This window comes from Indicator indicator, chromosome 20, assembly GCF_027791375.1.
Source record: "Indicator indicator isolate 239-I01 chromosome 20, UM_Iind_1.1, whole genome shotgun sequence".
NCBI lineage: Eukaryota > Metazoa > Chordata > Aves > Piciformes > Indicatoridae > Indicator > Indicator indicator.
In genome coordinates this window covers 4,470,282-4,494,752 of record NC_072029.1, presented here as the reverse complement: position 1 = coordinate 4,494,752, position 24,471 = coordinate 4,470,282, and the positions used below count along the sequence as shown (strand labels likewise).

The 24,471-nt window shown below is 51.6% G+C and overlaps 1 protein-coding gene across 4 annotated transcripts in view; it reads right to left on the bottom strand.

Moving 5' to 3' along the window:
* The window catches only part of CACNB2 (calcium voltage-gated channel auxiliary subunit beta 2), a 254,932-nt gene that overhangs the window by 11,638 nt on the left and 218,823 nt on the right, over nt 1–24,471 (bottom strand). For 2 of the 4 annotated variants that reach the window (XM_054390122.1, XM_054390124.1), the window contains 5 exons: nt 20,696–20,829; nt 15,338–15,418; nt 14,441–14,499; nt 8,527–8,636; nt 675–826 (listed from right to left, as the gene is read on the bottom strand). In XM_054390122.1, coding sequence (XP_054246097.1) covers nt 675–826; nt 8,527–8,636; nt 14,441–14,499; nt 15,338–15,418; nt 20,696–20,829 — 536 coding nt within the window. Of the gene's footprint in view, nt 1–674; nt 827–8,526; nt 8,637–14,440; nt 14,500–15,337; nt 15,419–20,527; nt 20,548–20,695; nt 20,830–24,471 lie in introns of all 4 variants that reach the window. The other 2 variants (XM_054390123.1, XM_054390125.1) reach the window with 1 other exon arrangement.

Sequence of the window (24,471 nt, the reverse complement as noted above, 5' to 3'; positions counted from 1 at the left end):
TTCTACCTGAAGGGAGCTTGCAGCAAGGAGGGGCAGCCTATTCTCCTTGGTGTCAATGGGACAGGAGCAGAGGAAATGGTTCCAAGCTGCCCCAGGGGAGGTGCAGGCTGGATGTTAGGAAATCTTTCTTCCCTGGAAGGGTTCTCAGCCATTGGAATGTTGTGCCCAGGGCAGTGCTGGAGTCACCATCCCTGGAGGTGTTTCAGCAGTGTGTGGAGCTGGTGCTCAGGGACTTGGTTTGGTGTTGAGCCTGCAGTGCTGGGTGGAGGGTTGGACTGGGTGAGCTTGGAGGTCTCTTCCAACCAAAGGTATTCTGTGATGCACCAATCAGTCTGACACCCATGTGACAATCTTGGATGCACCAATCTCAGAGCATTAGGTAGGTGACTGATACTGTAAACACAACCCCAATTAAAAAAAACCCAAACAACCAAACCAATGGAGCTGCAGCATCTTCTCCAAAATGGGGTTTGGTAACACCAGAGCTAAGATCCTGTGTATTGATCCATAACATTTCACCATCCAAAGGGAAGCAGCAAGAACAATCTATAGCTCTGAACTTTAATGAGGACCTGTGATTGGCTGCATTTTAGACCACAGAAAAAGGACAAAAAAAAAGGCAAAACAACACCAAGAAAAGATTGAAACAGCAGGAATATGATGCAAATATTTACCTTAGGAGAAGAAATCTTTACATACACTATGATGGGAGCCAGAGAGGTTTTGCTCAGCTGAGCTGGGTGGTTAATGGTGTCAGCATCCAGCACCACCAGCTGCAGTGTCCTTGCCAGCTCGAAAATCCTTTCAATTTCACTTTGAACTTCAGCTGCAGGTAAGGAAAAAAAACAAAACCACATCAGAGTTAGGGAAATACTCCCAGAAGCTTTGGTTTCACAAGCGTCAGAATGTGCCAGAGGGATGTGCTGCCCCTCCCTGGGCTGGGCAGGAGCTGGGAGCCCTGCAGCTCCCTGGCACTCCAGGGAAACCCAGAGCAGTCTTGCCCCTCTCCCACACCCCTGCTTCCTGCACCCCCTGGCTGCAGGCAGGTTTGGTTGGAAGTCCCCAGCCCAGGGATGTCAGAACAAAAGAGAGGGAAGAAGGCTTGCTGCAGCACACAGCAGCACACAGCAGCCCTCCCATGCCCTTCATCTCCTGCCTGTAAACAGCTTCAGCTCAGACTATTAATCAGTTTGCTCAAACTGGAGTGTCTGAGACAGGCAGCAAAGGTGTACTGAGGTGTCTCCAGCAGAGAGCTCTCCTTTTCCCCTTTACTTCAGCTTACCAAAGCTCTGGAGAGGTTTCCTTCACACACTGGCCTCGGTATGGTACCATATAGTAACAATCTGATCACTGTGCAAACCCAGTTTTTAAATCAAGTAATTCCATAGTCCAAATAGTGCCATGGGACCCTCCTCCCAACTGCAGGAGTTCTGGAAAGGTGATTTCCCTGCCAAGACCTTCTGATAACTCCTGCCTCCAACTCCACAGCATCCTGTCTGCCTGGCTGGCACTAGTATCCATGGCAAAGCCCTCCAAGAGAGATGGATTGCATCCACTCTTACAACTGATGAAGAAAGTGTCCTTCATTCCCCAATGAAACAAACCTAACTCTTTGTAAGGGCAAAATCATCCTTGAACTCCTCAGATCTTACTCTAGGCTGACTCTGTGAGCAGAGGAGGATTTGTAGGAGGCTTCAGCAGCTCTCTTTTAAATCTGTTTTTAATTTACAGTTGGGAAAGGATTTCCTTGAAACTCCTCAGGTACCACAGCTGTCATTAAGCCACCTAACATGGAGCAGCCTCATGCCTGGAGGTTTGTCAGGCCAGGCTGGATGTGGCTGTGAGCAACCTGCTTGTAGTGTGAGGTGTCCCTGGCCACGGCAGGGGGGTTGGAACTGGATGATCCTTGAAGTCCCTTCCAACTCTGACAGTTCTGTGATGATTCTGTGACTCCCCACCCCTGTGTGTATACACAGATATCAGAGAGCTACACAATAAATTCTTGCCACAGTTTCCAGCACTCAGCTGGCTTTCCACATCCATCCCAAGAAGAGGAAAACCAGAGGCCTGAAATCTGCCACTGTGCCTTGAAGCATTTATATCTTGTTCTCCCAGGACAAAACTCTGGGCCAGCAACCTGATCCTGTGAGTGGGAGCTCTCTGCTGTCTCCAGAGACAACTTCCCAGAGCTGGGCACCCAGCTGCACATGCAGATTGGGTCCATGGCATGACTGAGAGGCTACTGCACAGAGAAAGCAAATCAAGATTCCCAACCACCAGACTGCAATGGCTTTATCACAGACCCCAGGACATGATGGACATCAGCTTTCACAGCTCTGGGTGAGAACAGGCAGAATAGGTGCACACACCACAGAAATTTACACTCAAACCCCTAATCTTTCCCATGTTCCTTGTCATTCTCAGCATTATTTTTAGAACTCCTTGAAAATAAATCAGAAAACCCAGCAAGACTCTCTAAAAGCCACCCTTGGCTGCCCAGCAGAGGATCAGCTTTTGTCTAGCAGTAAGGCACAGTTCGGAGAGGCACAATAAAGCATTGAACACAAACCAGCAGGACAAGTCAGTTGCAAGCTTGTATACATACCCAGAACATCTGGAAAGGGAGAGCATTAATGAAGCAAAGAATGGAGAAAGCCAAGACGATCAGGTTGTGGTACAAAGCATGAGGCAAGGTTATAACAAGTGTAACATACACAGAAACAACAAGAAAAAGCTTTGGGGCCCTTTGGACAAAGAAATGCAGTAAAAGCAGAAAGCCCCTTCAGCAGCTGCTGCAAATGGCAGGGGTCCAGAGAAAGTTAACCAAGCAGATGGGGGCTGGTGTTGAGGTGGATGAGGTTTAACCATGTGCTGCACCTTCCTGGAGAGAAATGGCCTTTGGAAATGACAGATTCCCTCCAAGCTTTTAAAGAAAGGTAGCAACTGCCCTTTCCCTGCCCTTAGTTCCAGCATTTCACAGGTTAAACATGCAACAGCACTGGCAAGCAAACATTGCTCTTTACATCCAAACCAGCTGATACAGGAGAGCACTGCACTGGCCTCCTAAACCTTGACAAACCAGACCCTCGGGTGGGAGGAAGGGAGGATGGGGAAGCTTTTGGGAATTCTGTGAGGGGTTTTGTATGCTTTAGGATGTTCTTTTCCACTATGCTTTGTAGTTTGTAGTTCTCTGTAGCTTCACCAATTGCTTTTCCATTTAAACTTTCCATCACTCTCCAATCCGTTTGTGTGTGTCATTCTTTTGTCCCTTTCGGGGCAAGAGATGTTCTGGCTGGCCTCAAACCAGCACAAAATGCAGCTCTAAAGTCTCCCCAGAGCCTTCTCTTCTCCAGGCTGAACAGCCCCAACTCTCCCAGCCTGTCCCCACAGCAGAGGTTCTCCAGCCCTCTCTGATCATCTTTGTGCCTTCCTCTGGACCCACTCCATCAGGTCCAGGTCTCTCTTGTGTTGGGGACCCCAGAGCTGGACACAGCCCTGCAGGTGAGGTCTCAGCAGAGCAGAGGGGCAGGATCCTCTCTCTCCATTGTCTGGCCACACTGCTTTGGATGGTCCTGATTACCACAGTGTTTCTCTACATCTCTGTATCTGGAGGTGATCCAGGTACACAGATCCTCCAGCTGGATAACCTGGGTCATAAAATTACTCCCAAATACTGGAGCTCACTCCTCTGCCTGCTGTGCTAGGAACCATTCTGAGCAATATGCCCAATATTAAACTTCTCTGGGGTGACAACTTAAGAGATTGTTCTCAAACAGTTCTCATTTCCCACAATAAAAAGGATTTGGTATTTCTATCTCAAGCAGATGACCTTTGTGCTGTATGTCACAGAGCAGCTGGCAGGGGCCTGGCAGGATGGGGAGCAAAGGGCTGCCCCTTCCCTCTGTGCCTCCATCCTTTGCTAGCACTGAGCCCAGCTCCAGGTGTGAGCAGTCCTTGGAGAGCTTCACGGGTGCCACCCCTGGCACCAAGCCCTCCCTGGTGCCAGGTGCTGGCTCTGAGTTGGTGTGCAGGCTGCTGGGATTCAGAAGGGAGGCTCAGGGCACACCATGTGCAGTGTTGCAGCTTGCAGGCCATTGGGTGTAGGCAGCAGACCCCTCCTCACCCTCTGGGCCTGTTCCTATTTTCAACAGGGAATCAGCATCTGCCTGATGAAGAGAGACAGCCCAGTGCTCAGGACACTGGCACTGGAATTCAGATCCCTGTTCCAAAGCAGATACAGCAGAGCTTGACTCTGGCTCCTTTGTTCTACATTGCAAATAGGTTTTCATCACTGAGCTCTTTGGAGGGTAGAAGATGGGTGATGGAGTTTCCTCCTTATGATCAGGAATTCAATCCTGGATCCAAGAAATCTTTTCCTGCTAAAATGGATTGATTCACTGCCAAAACCAAAACTTTGGTCAAATCACTATTTCCTGTCCTGCTCCCCTCAAAGTTCAACGGAAAATGCTCCATTATGCTTTTAGAGGACCTCATTTGCTTTCCTGCAGTTTCTGGCTTCCTACGCTGTCTAAGTTCCACAGCAAGTGCAGCAGCAACTCACTGAGCAATTCCAACTCCCCACCTGGGTTTGTAGATTTTCCCCACACAATGAAGTACAAAACTTGCACTGTGTGATGTGACATTGCCACCCCCCTCTGCTGCCTGAGCCAGCTAAGGACTCACAGCAGTGCTGTGTTGCCATCTTTGTGAGCCACTGCTAGAAGAGGCCACCCAGCAGCAGGCTACAAGGACATTTTCTGATTCTGCCTCAAGATGCACTTGGACAAGGACAAGCAACAGGCTGGAGCATTCCTTGTGCCTTCTCTTGCCTTGCACAGGAGTTTTGCCATCACCCCACAAAAGCAGTCCCCTTTTCTGACTCCAGGGATATCTCATTTTTCCTCCCAACCCACTGCTGCTACATTTCCCCCTCCCTGATGTCCTTCCTGGGTGTTTTTTTGTCCTCCCGTGGCCTTGCTGGTGTCTGGAGGTACCTGAATCTACCAGTGGGTCCAAATACCCCAGCTCCCACTCCATGACTCCAATCTTTTCCACAATGGATTTTCACCACATGCCTCCCTCCCTTAGCCCAGCCACCTGCTCCTCCAATAGAAGCTCTTTAGGGCACACAGCTTTGTACTCCAGATTGCATGGTGCACAGCAAAGCAGGGGCTGACAGCTGAAAGAGGAGCATCTTCCCCCTTGAGCTCTGCTGGGCTGCCCTCATCCAGTCTGCTGGGGGTAGGCTCCACTCAGCACCACTGCTGGACCTTGCTGAGGGAGAGCTGAGCCTTTAAGCCACCCAGATGCCAAGGCTGGCATCTGCTAAGGGCAGCTTCTACTGATGTGGTCACATTTTCTGGTCATCTCCACAAAGCCTCCCAGAAGCACACAGCTGAAGCACTGCTCAATAACTGCCAAATTCCCCATTCCATGGTGGGAGCAGCACAGCCTCTGAAAGAGATGGTTCTGAGAATCACAGAATGGTTTGGGTTGGAAGGGACCTTCAAGATCACCTAGTCCCCCCTCCCCTGCTGTGGGCAGGGACACCTCCTACCAGACCAGGTCACTCAAGGCCCCATCCAGCCTGGCTTTAGACACTTCCAGGCCTGGAGTCTCCACAACTTCTCTGGGCAACCTGTTCCAGTGTCTCACTGCAGGCACTGGAATTTACTCCTAATGCCTGATCTAAATCCAGCTTCTTCCAGTTTGAAGCTGCTCTCCCTCCCCCTGTCACTCCATGCCTTTGTTGAAAGTCCCTCCCCAGCTCTCCTGTAGCCTCCTTCAAACACTGGAAGGCTGCTAGAAGGTCTCTATGGAGCCTTCTCTTCTTCAGGCTGAAACACCCCAACTCTCTCAGCCTGTCTTCACAGGAGAGGTGCTCCAGTCCTCAGATCATCTTTGTGGCCTCCTCTAAGAGTTCCATGGCCTTCTTGTGTTGAGCCTCCAGGCGGGGTCTCAGCAGAGCAGAGCAAAGTGGCTCAATCCCCTTCCTCAACCTGCTACCCACACTGCTTTTGATGCAGCCCAGGACAGGACTGGCTTCTGGTCTGGCACCCAGGCACAGACACATCTCTGCACCCAGGCACAGACACATCTCTGCACCCAGGCACAGACACATCTCTGCACCCAGGCACAGACACATCTCTGCATCCAGGCACAGACACATCTCTGCACCCAGGCACAGACACATCTCTGCACCCAGGCACAGACACATCTCTGCACCCAGGCACAGACACATCTCTGCATCCAGGCACAGACACATCTCTGCACCCAGGCACAGACACATCTCTGCACCCAGGCACAGACACATCTCTGCACCCAGGCACAGACACATCTCTGCACCCAGGCACAGACACATCTCTGCACCCAGGCACAGACACATCTCTGCACCCAGGCACAGACACATCTCTGCATCCACGTATTTCCACATTTACACAATCACTGCCATTTTTGGCTGTCTCCAACTGAGCTTATGTTAGTACTTCAATTTAAATACCTCTATCAAAATACATGGGACAGAGTCTAGTTGGAGGCCTGTGTCCAGCTGAGTCCCTCTGGGGTCAGTACTGGGACCAGTGCTGTTCATCCTATGTATATTCTTTAACAACCTGGATGAGGGCACTGAGGGCACTGTCAGGAAGTTTGCTGATAACGACAAATTGGGAGCAGTGGTGACACCTCCTCAGGCTGTGCTGCCATTCAGCCAGACCTGGACAGGCTGAGAGCAGGAAGGGGAGAAATGGAATGAAATCCCACAAGCGCAAGGGTAAAGTCCTGCATCTAGGCAAGAACAACCCCAGGGACCAGTAGAGATCAGAGACTGCCCTGTTGGAGAGCAGTGCAGAGGAGAATGACCTGGGGGTCCTGCTGGACAGAAGGATGCCCTTCAGCCAGCAATGTGTTCTTGTGCCCAAAAAGGCCAAGGGCATCCTGGGGTGGATTAGAAGGGCTGTGGTGAGTAGGTCCAGAGAGATTCTCCTCCCCCTCTTTTCACTGTGAGGGTGATGGAACAGTGGAAGAGGCTGCGCAGGGGGTTGTGGAGTCTCCTTCTCTGGAGATGTTCAAAACCCACCTGGCTGTGTTCCTGTGTGACCTGCTCTTGGTGATCCTGCTCTGGCAGGGGGGTTGGACTGGATGATTTTTTGAGGTCCCTTCTAACCCCTAACATTCTGTGATTCTGTGTGATACCTTGAGCCAAAGAAAAGATGTTGATCCTTTTAGTGGTAAGGTTCTCCACAGGATGAAGCTGATTGGGCTACATTTAATTTTGTATAGTTTCTTTTGTTTCCCTACATAATTTTTGTGTTGCAGAGATGAAAGTGTTTTAGGATGGGGAACAGATGATGCACTCTTTACTGCTGCAGATATTGGTGCAGTAGTGTACAAACCTGCACAGGTTTTGATGTTCAGCTTGGGAAATTAACCATCAGGGTTCTCTTGGTTCCACAGCTGGGTGCCCCTCATCCATAATACAAAATTCCAGTTCTATTCAAAAGAAGTGCAGAGGGGGTTGAGAGCAGCCCTGAAGAAAAAAACTCTGGGGGTGTTGGTTGCTGAGCAGCTCCCCAGGAGCCAGCAGTGCCCTCCTGCAGCCCAGCAGGCAGCTGTGTGCTGGGCTGCAGCCAGAGGAGTGTGGGCAGCAGGGCAGGAGAGGGGATTCTGCCCCTTGGCTCTGCTCTGCTCAGACCTCACCTCCAATCCTGCCTCCAGTTCTGGTGTCCCCAGCAGAAGAAGGACACAGAGCTGTTGGAGTGTGGCCAGAGGAGGCCACAAAGATGATCCAAGGGCTGCAGCATCTCTGCTATGGGGACAGGCTGAGGGGGCTGGGGGTGTTCAGCCTGGAGGAGACAAAACTGCAGGGGGACCTTAGAGCTGCCTTCCAATAGCTGAAGGGATCCTACAGGAAGGCTGCAGAGGAACTTTTCCTGAGTGTGTCTAAAGACAGGACAAGGGGGAAGGTTTGAATCTGAGGGAGAGCAGGGTTAGACTGGAGCTGAGGAAGAAGTTCTTCAGTAGGAGGGTGGTGAGACTCTGGAACAGGCTGCCCAGGGAGGTTGTGGATGTCCTCTCCCTGGAGGTGTTCAAGGCCAGGCTGGATGAGGCCTTGAGCAACCAAGTCTGGTTGAGAGGTGTCCCTGTCCATGACAGGGAAGTTGGAGTAGATGATCTCTGAGATTCCTTCCAACCTAACCATTCTGTGACTCCATGATTAAATCAGTATTTATTGGCACAAGCAAAGCAGTGCTGGTGCACAAACCCAGCCTGAGAGTGCTCCCTACCCAGCAGGGCTCTGCTAACCTAGGGCCATTCCATGTAAACTGCAGGCCAGCAGCACAAACCAGCACCAGCGCGATGTGGAGCCTGCCTGGTGGTGGACCCTAAAACCATTTCTAGTGGCAGGATTTCTGAGGTATGGGAGAGGTCACTTCCTCCAGCGGGGAGAAGGCTGCTGTTGGTTGAGGGGTGTGCGGCGGGGGCAGCAGGGGTCAGAGCAGGCTGCAGGAGCAGGCGGGCGGCACTCACCCAGGCTGGAGCGCGTGTTGGAGCGCTCGATGATGGCGTGCTTGCTGGGGTTGTTCAGCACCGAGCGCTTGGCCAGGGAGATGTCTGCCGTCACCCGGGTGATGGAGATACTGCAACGACAACAGGCAGCACACCACAGCAGGTCAGGGCCTGGCCTGGGTGTGCAGGGAGAGAGGCTCGGTCAGCGCTGCCAGAGGGCTCAGGTTACCGGCAAGGAGCTCCCCGGGAGCGCAGCCTGCGGCGCACAGCCCGAACCGGGAAGGAACTGTGCCGCCTGCTGCTGCAGGGACTGCTGCCAGGACCCCCACCCCTCACTGCTTCAGGGACTGCTGCCAGCACCCCCACCCCTCACTGCTTCAGGGACTGCTGCCAGGACCCCCACCCCTCACTGCTTCAGGGACTGCTGCCAGCACCCCCACCCCTCACTGCTGCAGGGACTGCTGCCAGGACCCCCACCCCTCACTGCTGCAGGGACTGCTGCCAGCACCCCCACCCCTCACTGCTGCAGGGACTGCTGCCAGGACCCCCACCCCTCACTGCTTCAGGGATTGCTGCCAGCACCCCCACCCCTCACTGCTTCAGGGACTGCTGCCAGCACCCCCACCCCTCACTGCTGCAGGGACTGCTGCCAGGACCCCCACCCCTCACTGCTGCAGGGACTGCTGCCAGCACCCCCACCCCTCACTGCTGCAGGGACTGCTGCCAGCACCCCCACCCCTCACTGCTTCAGGGACTGCTGCCAGCACCCCCACCCCTCACTGCTGCAGGGACTGCTGCCAGCACCCCCACCCCTCACTGCTTCAGGGACTGCTGCCAGGACCCCCACCCCTCACTGCTTCAGGGACTGCGGCCAGGACCCCCACCCCTCACTGCTGCAGGGACTGCTGCCAGCACCCCCACCCCTCACTGCTGCAGGGACTGCTGCCAGCACCCCCACCCCTCACTGCTTCAGGGACTGCTGCCAGGACCCCCACCCCTCACTGCTGCAGGGACTGCTGCCAGGACCCCCACCCCTCACTGCTGCAGGGACTGCTGCCAGGACCCCCACCCCTCACTGCTTCAGGGACTGCTGCCAGCACCCCCACCCCTCACTGCTGCAGGGACTGCTGCCAGGACCCCCACCCCTCACTGCTTCAGGGACTGCTGCCAGGACCCCCACCCCTCACTGCTGCAGGGACTGCTGCCAGGACCCCCACCCCTCACTGCTTCAGGGACTGCTGCCAGCACCCCCACCCCTCACTGCTTCAGGGACTGCTGCCAGCACCCCCACCCCTCACTGCTTCAGGGACTGCTGCCAGCACCCCCACCCCTCACTGCTGCAGGGACTGCTGCCAGGACCCCCACCCCTCACTGCTTCAGGGACTGCTGCCAGGACCCCCACCCCTCACTGCTTCAGGGACTGCTGCCAGCACCCCCACCCCTCACTGCTGCAGGGACTGCTGCCAGCACCCCCACCCCTCACTGCTGCAGGGACTGCTGCCAGGACCCCCACCCCTCACTGCTGCAGGGACTGCTGCCAGCACCCCCACCCCTCACTGCTGCAGGGACTGCTGCCAGCACCCCCACCCCTCACTGCTGCAGGGACTGCTGCCAGGACCCCCACCCCTCACTGCTGCAGGGACTGCTGCCACGACCCCCACCCCTCACTGCTGCAGGGACTGCTGCCACGACCCCCACCCCTCCCTGCTGCAGGACTGCTGCCAGCACCCCCACCCCTCACTGCTGCAGGGACTGCTGCCAGGACCCCCACCCCTCACTGCTGCAAGGACTGCTGCCACGACCCCCACCCCTCACTGCTGCAGGAACTGCTGCCACGACCCCCACCCCTCACTGCTGCAGGGACTGCTGCCACAACCCCCACCCCTCACTGCTGCAGGGACTGCTGACAGCACCCCCACCCCTCACTGCAGGGACTGTTGATAGGACACCTAATTGTATTGCTCAGGTTCCTAGCAGGTATGTTTTAACAGAGTGTCAGAGTTACCTACAGGCTGCCCAGGGAGGTGGTGGAGTCACAGTCCCTGGAGATGTTCAAGAAGTGTCACAGATTCACAGTCACAGACTGCACAGGGTTGGGAGGGACCCTCAAAGGGCATCTTGTCCAAGCCCCCTGCAGGCAGCAGGGACACCTCCAGCTAGAGCAGGCTGCCCAGGGCCACATCCAGTCTCCAGGCACGGGGCCTCAACCACCTTCCTGGGCAACCTGTTCCAGTGTCTCACCACCCTCACTGTGCAGAACTTCCTCCTGATGTCCAACCTAACTCTGCCCTGCTCCAGTTTCAAACCATTGCTCCTCATCCTATCCTCACAGCCCCTTCTGAACAGTCCCTCCCCAGCCTTCCTGTAGGTGCCCTTCAGATATTCAAATACAGCTCTAAGATCTCCTCAGAGCCTTCCCTTCTCCAGGCTGAACAGCCCCAACTCTTCAAGCCTGTCTTCATAAGAGATGTGCTTCAGCTCCCTGATCATCTTTGTGGCCTCCTCTAGGTGTGGTGCTTCAGGATAGAGTTTAGTGGTCATGATAGTTGGTTATAGTTGGACTCAATGATCTTAAAGCTCTTTTCCAGCCTTGATGGTTCTATGATTCCATGATCTCTAGAGAGATCCAGCAGTCTGCTGGTCACCTGAAAATGGGGGCTGCAACACAGAGAAGCATGCAAATAAAACCCTGGGCTGAGTATCTGACAGCCTCAGATTAGTGTTCGTGAGAACAGATGAGTAAAGGCAGAAGTGGTTCCCTGCAGCTGCTTGCACTGACCTGCTCTATAACCTTCTGCATATTCTTCCTCCTAGGAAAAGTTAATTCAGCTTGCTTTGTTTTACAGGGTCAAGATGCACCCTGTGGATAAATTCCCTATCAAGCTCTGTGGTCTGAAGAGGTGCAGGGGCAGGGAGAAATTTAATGAAGTTCAACAAGGGCAAGTGTAGAGTCTTGCACCTGGGAAAGAACAACCCCATGGAGCAGTACAAGCTGGGGACTGACCTGCTGGAGAGCAGTGAAGAGGAAAAGGACCTGGGGGTCCTGGTGGATGGGAGGTTGACCATGAGCCAGCAATGTGCTCTGGTGGGCAAGAAGGCCAAGGGCATCCTGGGGTGCTTTAGAAGGGCTATCCTAAGCAGGTTGAGAGAGGTTCTCCTCCTTCTCTACTCTGCCCTGGTGAGGCCACACCTAGAATATTGTGTCCAGTTTTGGGCCCCACAGGTCAAGAAGGACCTCAGGGAACTGCTTGAAAGAGTCCAGCACAGAGCCACAAAGCTGCTGCAGGCAGTGGAACATCTTCCTTATGAGCAGAGCCTGAGGGAGCTGAGGGCTCTGTAGCCTGGAGAGGAGGAGCCTGAGGGTGACCTCATTGCTGGTGATAAAGATGTGCAGGGGGAGTGCCCAGAGGCTGGAGCCAGGCTCTGCTGGGTGATGCCCAATGCCAGCACAAGGGGCAGTGGGGGAAGCTGAGCCATAGGAAGTTCCATGGAAACTTGAGAACGAATTTTTTCCCTGTGAGGCTGACAGAGCCCTGGAACAGGCTGCCCAGGGGGGTTGTGGACTCTCCCTCACTGGAGATATTCAAGACCTGCCTGGATGTGCTCCTGTGTGACCTGCTCTAGGTGCTCCTGCTCTGGCAGGGGGTTGGACTGGATGAGCTTTGGAGGTCCCTTCCAGCCCCTAACATTCTGTGAGTCTGTGATTTTGCCAGTGCTGACTTCAATCAGTACTGATGATATTCCCTTGCTCTTCCCTGTAGGATTTTATTTGCAGCTGAAGAGAAGGAAATGGATTTGCTAAGAAGAGGGAGGACTCCTATCCAGCAAGCAGAGTCAGATGCAGTTCATCTGACATGTACCCAAGTAGGTCATTTCCCAGTGAGCTCAACATGTGGATATTTTTATCTAAAACGCTACAAAATGTAACAAAGCCAGAAATTAACATAAAAAAAACAACCCAGCATTGTTTGCATGACCCTACTTAGTAACATGGCTTTGGAAACTGAGGAATCATTGGAGTGAAGCTAAAAACATAACCAAAGTTTGTGATTTTTGGCTCAGCTCCTCACAGTTAATGCCATTAGCCTTCAAATGAAACCCAGCATGGCAGCTGAGGTACTCATTAGTGATATTCATTTGCTAATTGAGCAACACCACAAACTTTTACTTCGCTTTTGTCTTGCTCTCCTTGGTTTTCCTGCCAGTCTTCCTGACTGCAATAAGAAATCCTTTTTCCCTGTCTCAAAGGTAGTTACAGAATCACAGACTTCTCAGGGTTGGAAGGGACCTCAAGGATCAGCCAGTTCCAACCCCCCTGCCATGGCCAGGGACACCTCACACTACAGCAGGTTGCTCACAGCCACATCCAGCCTGGCTGCAAAAGCCTCCAGGCATGAGGCTTCCACCACCTCCCTGGGCAACCTGTGCCAGTCTCTCACCACCCTCATGGGGAACAACTTCTTCCTAACATCCAATCTGAATCTCCCCACTTCTAGTTTTGCTCCATTCCCCCCAGTCCTATCACTACCTGACACCCTAAAAAGTCCCTCCCCAGCTTTCTTGGAGCCCTCTTCAGATACTGCAAGGCCACAAGAAGGTCTCCTCAGAGCCTTCTCCTCTCCAGACTGAACAACCCCAACTCTCTCAGTCTGTCTCCAGAGCAGAGCAGCTCCAGCCCTCTGCTCATCCTCAAGGCCCTTCCCTGGACACCTTCCAGCACCTCCAGATCTTTCCTGGATCAGAGGCTCCAGAACTGGACCCAGAGCTCCAGGTGTGGTCTCAGCAGAGTGGAGCAGAGGGGGAGAATCCCCTCCCTGGCCCTGCTGGCCACACTTCTCTTGCTGCAGCCCAGGCTCTGCTTGGCTCTCTGGGCTGCAAGTGCTCACTGCTGGCTCCTGGTGAGCTTCTCCTCCACCAGCACCCCCAAGGCCTTTACTCAGGACTCCTCTCAAGCCTATAAGTGTGCTTGGATTGTCCTGACCCAGATGCAGGATGCTGCACTTGGTCTTGTAATGGCACAGCAAGCAAAGCTGACTGCCCAGCCAAACCCCACTGTTTGTTCAGTGTGAGGTCTGTGGTGTTTTTAATATCATCTGAATTGGTTTTTGAGATGTGCTGCAACAGGAAAAACAAAGCCTGCTCTCCAAACAGAGGCTATGTACAGGAACAACCCCAGGCACCAGCACAGACTAGGAGTCACCTGCTGGAAAGCAGCTCCATGGAGAAAGACCTTGGAGTGCTGCTGGACAGCAAGTTCTGCATGGGACAGCAATGTGCCCTTGTGGCCAAGAGAGCCAATGGGATCCTGGGGTGCAGCAAGAAAAGTGTGGCCAGCAGGGCTAGGGAGGTTCTGCTCCCCCTCTGCTCTGCCCTGCTGAGACCACAGCTGCAATCCTGTGTCCAGTTTGGGGCTCCCCAGTCCAAGAGAGACAGAGACCTGCTGGAGAGAATCCAACAGAGAGCTATGAGGATGCTTAGGAGACTGTGAAGAGAGGCTGAGAGCCCTGGGGGTGTTTAGTCTGGAGAGAAGAAGGCTGAGAGGGATCTGATCAATGTCTATCAATAGCTGAGAGGAGGGGGTCAGGATGAAGGTGCCAGGCTCTCTTTGGTGGTACCCAGTGATGGGACAAGGAACAACAGGGACAAGCTGGAACCCAGGAGGTTCCACCTCAACATGAGGAGAAACTTCTTCAGTGTGAGGGTGCTGGAGGCCTGGAGCAGGCTGCCCAGAGAGGTTGTGGAGTCTCCTTCTCTGGAGACTTTCCAACCCCACCTGGATGTGTTTCTGTGGGACCTGCCCTGGGTGTTCCTGCTCTGGCAGCGGGGCTGGACTGGATGATCTCCCCCCTTGTCTACAGACAGTGTCTAATATTTCTTAACCACTTGGCAGCCTTTAAAGAGGACCTGAAGGAGGTTTGCATTGCAAAGTACTTACCGCCCTTCAAATCTGTGTTTTAAAAAATCAAATAATGCTTTTTGCATCATATCTGTTACCTAGAAGAAAAAACAAACAACAAAGTAAGAACCAGAAAGGAAAAAAAAATCCTAAATACTTGAGGTTAATAATATGTAATAAAGCTGAGAGCAAATCTCCTAGCTGAGGGGTAGAATTGGGATGGACTTATTCCTAATCTGAATTCTGAGATGCAATGGAAATGAGCAGCTGCCTAGTAAAGACTGCCTGGACTTTTGTCAGTTTAACTCAGTTTAACTCCCTCTGAATATTCAACTACAAATGAAGCAGAAAGGATTTTACTGGCAAATCAAAATCCATTCCTAATAACAAATTAAGAACCAGAAAGGAAAAAAAATCCTGAATACCTGAGGTTAACAATATGTAATAAAGCTGAGAGCAAATCTCCTAACTGAGAAGCAGGACTGGGATGGAATTATTCCTAATCTGAATTCTGAGATGAAATAGAAATGAGCAGCTGCCTAGTAAAGACTGCCTGGACTTTTGACTGTGCTGCTCCTCAGTTTAAATCCCTCTGAATACTCAAATACAAATGAAGCAGAGAGGAATTTTTGGAAGCAAAACATACCCATTCCCAACAACAAATTAAGAACCAGAAAGGAAAAAAAAAATCTTAAATACTTCAGGCTAATAATAGTCAAGCGTAACAAAGATGAGAGCAAAACTTCTATCTGAGGAGCAGGATTGGGATGGAATTATTCCTAATCTGAATTCTGAGATTAAATTCAAATGAGCAGCTGCCTAGTAAAGGCTGCCTGGACTTTTGTCAGTTTAACTCCCTCTGAATATTCAACCACAAACAAAGCAGAGAGGATTTTTTGGGGGTGCAAAACAAACCCATTCCCAACAAGCACTTACTTCATATCCCTTCAGAGAAGGCCCCACTAAAACTACTGGTCGCATAGAAGGCACTACATCGTAGGGAGGGATGTGCTCTGTCTGCAAAAGAGAAAGCTGTCAGCATCACAGCACCCAGGCAAAGTGCCACACAGCACCCCCAGCACCAGCAGCTCTGCATTTCCAGGGATGTCACCAACACAGCAATCAGGGATTCATTGGCTTTCCCCCAGAACTGGCAGTACAAAATAAGGACATCGTAAGGTCAAGGATTTTTCTTGACACAAAATAAGGACATCAGAGGGTCAAGGATTTTTCTTGACTCTTGGACTTTTGTTTTTTCTCCTTTTTTTTTTTGTTTGTTTGTATTTGCCCTGAAGGGCTACATAATTGGCGTTAACCTGGAGACATTTGCATGTCCCATTCCACAGTTCCTAACTGCTAGATTGAAAAGGGGCATTTCCAAGAGTTAATTTGAAATGATTTGAAATGATTTGAATGGTTTGAAATGATCTGAATGGTTTGACATGATCTGAATGGTTTGACATGACTTGAAATGATCTGAATGGTTTGAAACGATTTGAAACGATCGACTCGAGGGCTGTGATTAGCTGTTCCCCATCACAATCTGATGCAGGCAAACTAAGGAAAGATCAAAACCAAGGGAAAAAAAAAAAGGGATGGGGAAAGCATAACTCTGCTTTCTCTGTTCAGATCTGCCCAGCTCTGGAGGAAATGTTGTGACACCACTGCAAATTCCCATGGCAGCACTCATAGCCTAACTTCCACCCTTGAGTCTGCAATCCACTTGCAAATGAACCCAAAGTGATGCTTGCTGAAGTCAGGATTTCTAGGACCATCTGAGTGAACAGAGCTTGGGATAGCAATGCTTCCACCTTGGGAAGTCCCTGTCAGCAGCAGGGATGCTGTTAGTAGGAGCTGCATCAAACCACTCACTGATGTATCATGTACAAGGCAGGGCAAGTACTTTAAAACACAAAGATCAGAAGATTGCCTGCTCCCAAAGGTGGCCCCCAGTTTGTCTACTGTTCTCAAAACCAGTTAAACTAGGGCTGCTTCCTTTCAGAAATGGCTGCTCAGTAGATAGCACCAAGAGTGAGTCTTATCAGCCAGAGCTTTGGGTTTGGGAGGGAGGGTTTGGCTTATCTTTGTCTTGGGGTGGTTGTGGGGAAATAAATAAGTAAAACAGATTGAAATGCAAAGCCAGAAGCCAGTGGGTGACATGGAGTTTGGTGTGGCAGGTCTCCAGTCCCTCCAGAGTACAAATACATCAGCCAAGATCACAGCATAAGGTCATTGCTTCAGTACCCAACATATCCCAAGGTGTTCCACTAGAACATTCCCATCAGTGAGTACATTCCCAAACACAGAGACACAGGGACAGACAGCAGCACAGTGACAGCACAAAATGCTACACAAGCAGCAGTCCAAAGCAGTCTAAAACATGGGAAACATTTTGGTGAATGGTTTTTTTTTGGGGGGAGGGGGGGTTGTTGATTTTGGGTTTTTTTTCTAACAGCATTGATCTGATTTTTTTTGTTACCTGCAGCATCACCAGATTAATTAGTAAGGAAAAAAATGAGTACCAGTGCCCAAGGCATCATAAGCATGGGAAATGAATTCATTGGACACAGTGCAGGAGCTGGCCCAGCACATCTGAAAGCAAAGCCTGGCAGTCAGGCTGTGCCAGTGTCACACAGCAGCCCTCCACTCCTGCTACCACCAGTTCATGATCAGAGAAGCCTACTAGAGAGTATCAGGAATAGCGTGGTCAGCAGGAGCAGGGAGATTATTCTGCCCTGTACTCAGCACTGGTTAGGCCACACCTTGAGTGCTGTGTCCAGTTCTGGGTCCCCCAGTTTAAGAAAGATGTTGAGATGCTGGAATGTGTCCAGAGAAGGGCAACAGAGCTGGGGAGGGGTCTGGAGCATAAACCTATGAGGAGCAGCTGAGGGAGCTGGGGGTGTTTAGCCTGGAGAAGAGGAGGCTCAGGGGAGACCTCATTGCTGTCTACAACTACCTGAAGGGAGGCTGTAGCCAGGTGGGGGTTGGGCTCTGCTCCCAGGCACCCAGTGACAGAAGGAGAGGACACAGTCTCAAGCTGTGCCAGGGGAGGTTCAGGCTGGATGTGAGGAAGAAATTCTTCCCAGGAAGAGAGATTTGCAATCGGGATGTGCTGCCTGGGGAGGTGGTGGAGTCACTGTCCCTGGAAGTCTTTAAAAAGAGCCTGGATGAGGCACTGGGTGCCATGGGTTAGTTGATTAGATGGTGTTGGGGGATAGGTTGGACTGGATGATCAAGAAGGTCTTTTCCAACCTGGTTAACTCTGTGATGCTGTGTGTGAGACAGACCCTAAACAAAAATCACTACCAATGTGTAAGAGCTTAGAGCTTGAGCACCATGGCACAAAAGATCTTTGCCTTAACGTGGCTGACTCAACCCAAAGTGTTCAGATTGGAAGGTAAGCAGCTCTTCCATAACTAGGGGAAGCACAGAAAGGAGTGGATTTGATGGAGAATGAGGACTTGGGGGTGCTGGTGGGGGAGAAGCTGGACAGGAGCAGGCACTGTGAGCTTGCAGCACAGAAGGCAAATCACATCCTGGGCTGCATCCAAAGCAGCATTGCCAGAGATCCAGAGAGGTGATTCTGCCACTGTGCTCTGCTCTGCTGAGACCTCACCTGTGTGCAGGTCTGGAGCCCTCAATACAGGAAGGACATGGAGCTGATGGAGAGGGTCCAGAGAATGCCATGAGAATGCTCAGGGGGTTGGAGCAGCTCTGCTATGAGGACAGGCTGAGGGAGCTGGGGGTGTTCAGCCTGGAGAAGGGAAGGCACCAGGGAGACCTAATAGCAGCCTGCCAGTACCTGAAGGGATCTACAAGAAGGCTGCAGAGAGACTGTTTGCAAAGGCCTGCAGGGACAGGACCAGGGGCAATGGCTTCAAACTAGAGCAGAGCAGATTGAGATTGGATGTGAGGAACAAGTTCTGCACCATGAGGGTGGTGGAACCCTGGAACAGGTTGCCCAGGGAGGTGGTTGAGGCTCCATCCCTGGAGATCTTCAAGGTGAGGCTGGACAGGGCTCTGGGCAACCTGATCTAGTTGGGGATGTCCCTGCTGAGTGCAGGGGGGTTGAGCTGCATAAGCTTTGGAGGTCCCTTCCAACCCAGACCTTTCTATGATTCTATGAGAAGCACTGTAATGATCTGGTGTCACCTGTAGATGTAAGGGAATGGTTAAACCCAAATGCTTAAGAGCTATGAAGACTAAAGCTTTAAAACCAAAGGAGCAGAAGTGTGATATTCCACTGGAGAGTTTGCTGCTGCTTCCTAATGTCTGGATAATTTATTTCAGCAGAGATGCTAGAAATGGATTGCAGCTTGCTGTAGCAGCAATTGCATAATCCTGCAGCTATCTGGGTTCTCCTGGGAACTACCAGTACCATCTCCAGTAGCTGAGATGCTAAGAGCTCTGACTGATGAATGGGAGGTACAGTGGCTGATCATTTATACATGACAACAGGAAAACAGACTCCAAGGGAACTGTCAAAACAAGCCTGCAGTTTTCTGGTCTTCTTCCCCTGGCCTGTTTTGCACCCAGTGCAGCAGTTTAAATCCTGACCAGACAAAAAGCCAACAGGTTAGGCTGGTTGTTTCCTCAGTACAGCCTGAGTGGCTGATTAGGTTCCAATAATGATTTTGGTAGACTGGAAAAAAAACAACCCTTGAGAAAGATAAGAGAGAGGTTTCAATGGACAAGCAGCTGAAGAGGAGCCAGCAGTGCCCAGGTGGCCAAGAAAGCCAAAGGCATCCTGGCTGGGATCAGCAATGCTGTGTCCAGCAGGAGCAGGGAGGGGATTGTCCCCTGGGACTCAGCTCTGGGGAGGCCACACCTGGAGTGTTGTGTCCAGTTTTGGGCAGCTCAATCCAAGAGAGATGTGGAGGTGCTGGAGCCAGGGCAGAGGAGGGCAAGGAAGCTGGGAAGGGTCTGGAGAATAAATCAGATGAAGAGAGACTGAAGGAGCTGGGGATGGTTAGTGTGAAACAGAGGAGGCTGAGGGGAGACCTCCTGGCTGTCTACAGCTACCTGAAAGGAGGTTGTGGAGAGGTTGGTGCTGGTCTCTTCTCACAGGTAATTAGTGACAGAACAAGAGGGAATGGCCTCAAGCTGCAGCAGGCCAGAGTTAGACTGGACAGTAGGAAACATTTTTTTTCCCAGCAAGAGTGGTCAGACATTGGCACAGGCTGCCCAGGGAGGTGGTGGAGTCACCAACCCTGGATGTGTTTAAAGGTGGTTTGGTGCTTGGGGCTATGGTTTAGAGGTGAACCTTGCAGAACAGGGTCAGTGATTGGACTTGGTGATCCTGAGGGGCTTTTCCAACCTGACCGTTTCTGTGATTCTGTGATGTGCCTGCATTGGAGTCCTTCTCAGTGTGTCCTCTCAGTCTATCAGAAAGGGTCAGTACTGTAGCAGAGCTTCAGGGGCTCACTGAATGAGATGCTGGAACAGGTGGCCCACAAAAGTTGTGTCTGCCCCCTCCCTGGAGGTGTTGAAGGCCAGGCTGGATGGGGTCTTGAGGAACCTGGGCTAGCAGGAGGTGTCCCCAGCCATGGAAGGGCTCTCAAACTAGATGATCTGGAAGGTCCCTTCCAACCCCAACCAGTCTCTGACTCTGTGATACTATGAACATGGGACTGTTTGTTTTCTTGTACTGGATTGACCAACAACTTGGATACTTTTCCTTAACTCTAGAACAGCTGCACTGTGGAGAAGGCTGAGAGGAGATCTGATCAATGTCTATCAATAGCTGAGGGGTGGGTGCCAAGAGGAAGGGGCCAGGCTCTGTTTGGTGGTGCCCAGTGATAGGACAAGGACCAATAGGTACAAGCTGGAACCCAGGAGGTTCCACCTCAGGATGAGGAGAAACTTCTTTGTTGTGAGGGTGCTGGAGGCCTGGAGCAGGCTGCCCAGAGAGGTTGTGGAGTCTCCTGCTCTGGAGACTCCCCAAACCCACCTGGATGCATTCCAGGGGACTTGGACTGGATGACCTCTGCAGGGCCCCTCCCAACCCCTAGCACTCCGCAATTCAGCGAGGCTGCGGCTCCCTGAGCGTTACCCTGGGGCAGTGCTGCCAAGGATGCCAGCGGCAGGAGAAACACAGGTTGGGGGGTAGGGTGGGGAGGAACTTACCGATTTCTGCTTCTGCTTAGCTACAGCAGCATGGAAAAGAAACAAAGAAACAACAGAGCATGCATGTTATTGGCTGGTCAGAGGACGCAGACGCTCCACAGGACTAGAGATGTGACGCAGTGCAGGTGAGCAGGTGGACAGATGGGAGCTGGGAGGTGGGTGTGTTACCTTCTTAAAGAAGGGCATTCTTTTCTCTTTGGAGTGGGGTGAGGTGACACTGTTTGCACTGGGTTTGGGGGAGCGATGGTTGGCTGGAATATCATTTTCTTCTGCATCTAAGCCAGTGGCATCTATGTCTATAGCTATATACAGACAAACAATTCAGAATTATCAGGTGACAGGGAAAAGTAAAGAGAGGTTCACAAAAAAAAAAAAAAATCAAAGGAAATAACAGGTAAAGGAAAAAAAAAAAGAAAAAGCTGTCCAGAGCAATAAGTAAATAAATCAAAAATTTAAAAATCCACCATGAGTACAAAACACAATAAAACAAAGGGGGAAATTTCAAGGTGCAGCACATTAGGATTAGAAGACAGAAGGCAACCTTTAACAGCTACTGTAACATTTTCCTCTGATCCCCTTTCACGTGGATACATCAAACATACCCAGAATTACCCTTGCAAAACAGAGCAACTGGCCTGTGCCAATTGCTGTAAACAACAGAACTTGGCCAGCATTTGAATTCTTTGACAGCAGTGGACACTAATTCAAACTGGGTATCATCAGCTGGAAGCTGAAGTGTTTCTATAGGAAATTACAGAAGGAAAGTCAATTGTGAACCAAAAATCAGCCCAATGCTGCTACAGTTACAGCTACATTTCTCTCAGGGTGGGCTACAATCTGCATTCTTAACCATCTGAAGTAAAAAGGCACAGGAGTCATAAGGTACATTTATTAGGAAACATAAAACCAGCCCTACTGATAGTGCAAACTAAACAGAATGGGGTAGCAGAATAGAGGAAACTGATCCCAGCTTGTCCCAGCACCCTGGATCCTGTTGCAAGGAGTGAGGATGGAGGCAGGGCAAATGGAAGTGAATACAATAAACCACTGCTGCTCAGCCTCCACCCCAGCAGAATACACAGCACCAACACTTCCTCCATAAACACACAATATTTACCCTCTTTACCAAGTCATGATCAACAGCAGAAGTGAGAACACCCCTGGACTCAGAAACAAATACATTTTCAAAGGGCAAAGCCCTCTTAGCCTGCATGGTGAGGCCAGCAGGCACCTGCTGGCTGCAAACCAAGCCCAACCCAACCAACCCCAAAGCTTTCCTGTTTCCCACCATCAATCCCCACCTTCAATAAGACATCAACACTTCTCTTCAGCAGGCAAGCACATGCACAAAAGCGCTCCACAAGCATGCTGTGCACCATCACCCCTGTGTGTAGAGACCTCCCCCACCTCGTGCCACAGTCTGGGGGACACAAGCTCATCTTTGCTGTGCCTTTCTGTTGAGCTGAACCCAAGCCTAAACAGAGGTGTAAGCAGCAGGGTTCATCCCAGCTGGGAATTCACCCCTGCAAGCCATGAGGAAACCACCTTGGTGACCTCCTTCCAGCTGCCTGATGAGTGAGCCAGCACCCCCCACAGCACCATGGACCACTCAGTTGTGCCACACATAAACATTTCTGTTAGGCCTATGTGCAGCTGCTGATATAAGAGACACTTGGAGCCACCGAGCTCTGCTGCTGGGGTGGAGTCTGTCTGCCCCTTTGAATTATCCACAGACCTCGTGCCATGATGCTTGACAATTCCTGAGTTACAGGGCTGTGCCTTTGAGCCTGCCCTTGCCAGGCAAGCCTGCAAGTGGATCTGTTCTCTGTTTCTATACTCCTGCTCCTAAAAACAGCCCCAGAAACCACGTCACATTTTCTTCCAGCAGCGCTGTTCCTCCATCCTCTGCACAAGTATAAAAAGAAGGTATTATCTTGTCTTGAACACAGGGCAGATCCCATAAATCACTCACAATAAGGGATAGCAAAGCTCCTGCAGTTCCATGTGCAACTAAAATAGTCAGGAAAGAAAACTCAGAGTTGTGAAAGCTTCTCCTGTAAAGAAGAAATGCAGCATCTCCTTCGCTTATTCTCAGTCTTCACATCACTCAACGGCTCCCACGAGAGCTCTTCTGCTGTTCATTATCTTCACTGCTCTGCAGTTTGGTCCAAGTCATTTTCACCACTGGCCCACAACATCCTTCTCTCTAAGCTGGGGAGATATGGATTTGATGGGTGGACTGTCCAGGGGATAAGGAATGGGTTGGATGATCACATCCAAAGGGTAGTGGTCAACGGCCCAATGTCCAGATGGAGATGGGTGACAATTGGTGACCCTCAGGGGTCTGTACTGGGACCAGAGCTGTTCAATATCTTCACCAATGATACAGATAGTGAGACTGAGGCACCCTCAGCAAGTCTGCTGATGGTACCAAGCTGAGTGTGTGGTTGATAAGACTGAAGGATGGGATGGGAGCCAGCCAGAGGGACCCAGACAGGCTGAGAGGTGGCTGAGGAGAATCTCATGAGGCTCAATAAGGCAAAGTGCAAGGTCCTGCACCTAGATTGGGTCAATCCTGGGTATCAATCCAGGCTGGGGGCTGATCAGATTGAGAACAGCCCTGCAGAGAAGGATTTGGGGGTGCTGGTGGGGGAGAAGGTGGACAGGAGCCAGCAATGGGCACTGGCAGCACAGAAGGCCAAGGACAGCCTGGGCTGCATCCAAAGCAGTGTGGCCAGAGATGGAGAGAAAGGATCCTGCCCCTCTGCTCTGCTCTGGGGAGACCTCACCTGCAGGGCTGTGTCCAGCTATGGGGTCTCCAACACAAGAGAGACATTGACCTGATGGAGAGGGTCCAGAGGAGGGCACAAGAACTATCAGAGGGCTGGAGAACCTCTGCCATGGGGACAGGCTGGGAGAGTTGGGGCTGTTCAGCCTGGAGAAGAGAAGGCTCCATGGAGACCTTAGAGCTGCATTTGAATATCTGAAGGGGACTGACAGGAAGGCTGGGGAGGGACTGTTCAGAAGGGGCTGTGGGGATAGGATGAAGGGCAATGATTTGAAACAGGAGCAGAGTTAGGTTGGACATCAGGAGGAAGTTCTGCACAATGAGGATGGTGAGACACTGGAACAGCTTGCCGGGGGATGTGGTTGAGGCCCTGTCCCTGGAGACATTCAAGATCAGACTTTCATCAGCACCTGGCTGAAGATGAGCCATCAGTGTGCTCAGGTGGCCAAGAAGGCCACCAGCATCCTGGCCTGGATCAGCAATAGTGTGACCAACAGGATCAGGGAAGGGATTGTCCCCCTGTGTTGGGCACTGGTGACGCCACACCTTGAGTCCTGGATTCAGATTTGGGTCCCACACTCCAAAAAAGACACTGAGGAGCTGGAGCAGCTCCAGAGGAGGGCAACAAAGCTGGGGAGGGGTCTGGAGAACAGGGCTGAGGAGGAGCAGCTGAGGGAGCTGGGGGTGTTGAGTCTGCAGGAAAGAAGGCTAAGGGGAGACCTTGTGGCTCTCTACAACTCCCTGAAAGGAGGTTGGAGCCAGGTGGGAGTTGGGTTCTTCTACCTAGTAAGAAGTGACAGGAGGAGAGGAAATGGCCTTAGGTTGCACCAGAGGAGGTTTAGGTTGGAGATTAGAAGAAACTTCTCCCCTGAAAGGGTTCTCAAAGCTTGGCACAGGCTGCCCAGGGAGGTATACCCATCCCCGGAGGTGTTTGCAAGAGGCAGAGCTGTGGTGCTGAGGGACATGCCTTAGCCCCAGCCTTGGCAGAGTCAGAGAATGGTTGGACTGGAGTATCCTAAAGGTCTTTTCCAACCAAAAGGATTCTGTGGTTCTGTGAAACTGACATGGTAGGTCCATGGACAGTTTTACTGCCAGAATGAAGCTGCTGAACTGAACAGTAAATGTGACAGTTAAAAGGCATTGTAAAACAAGAGCT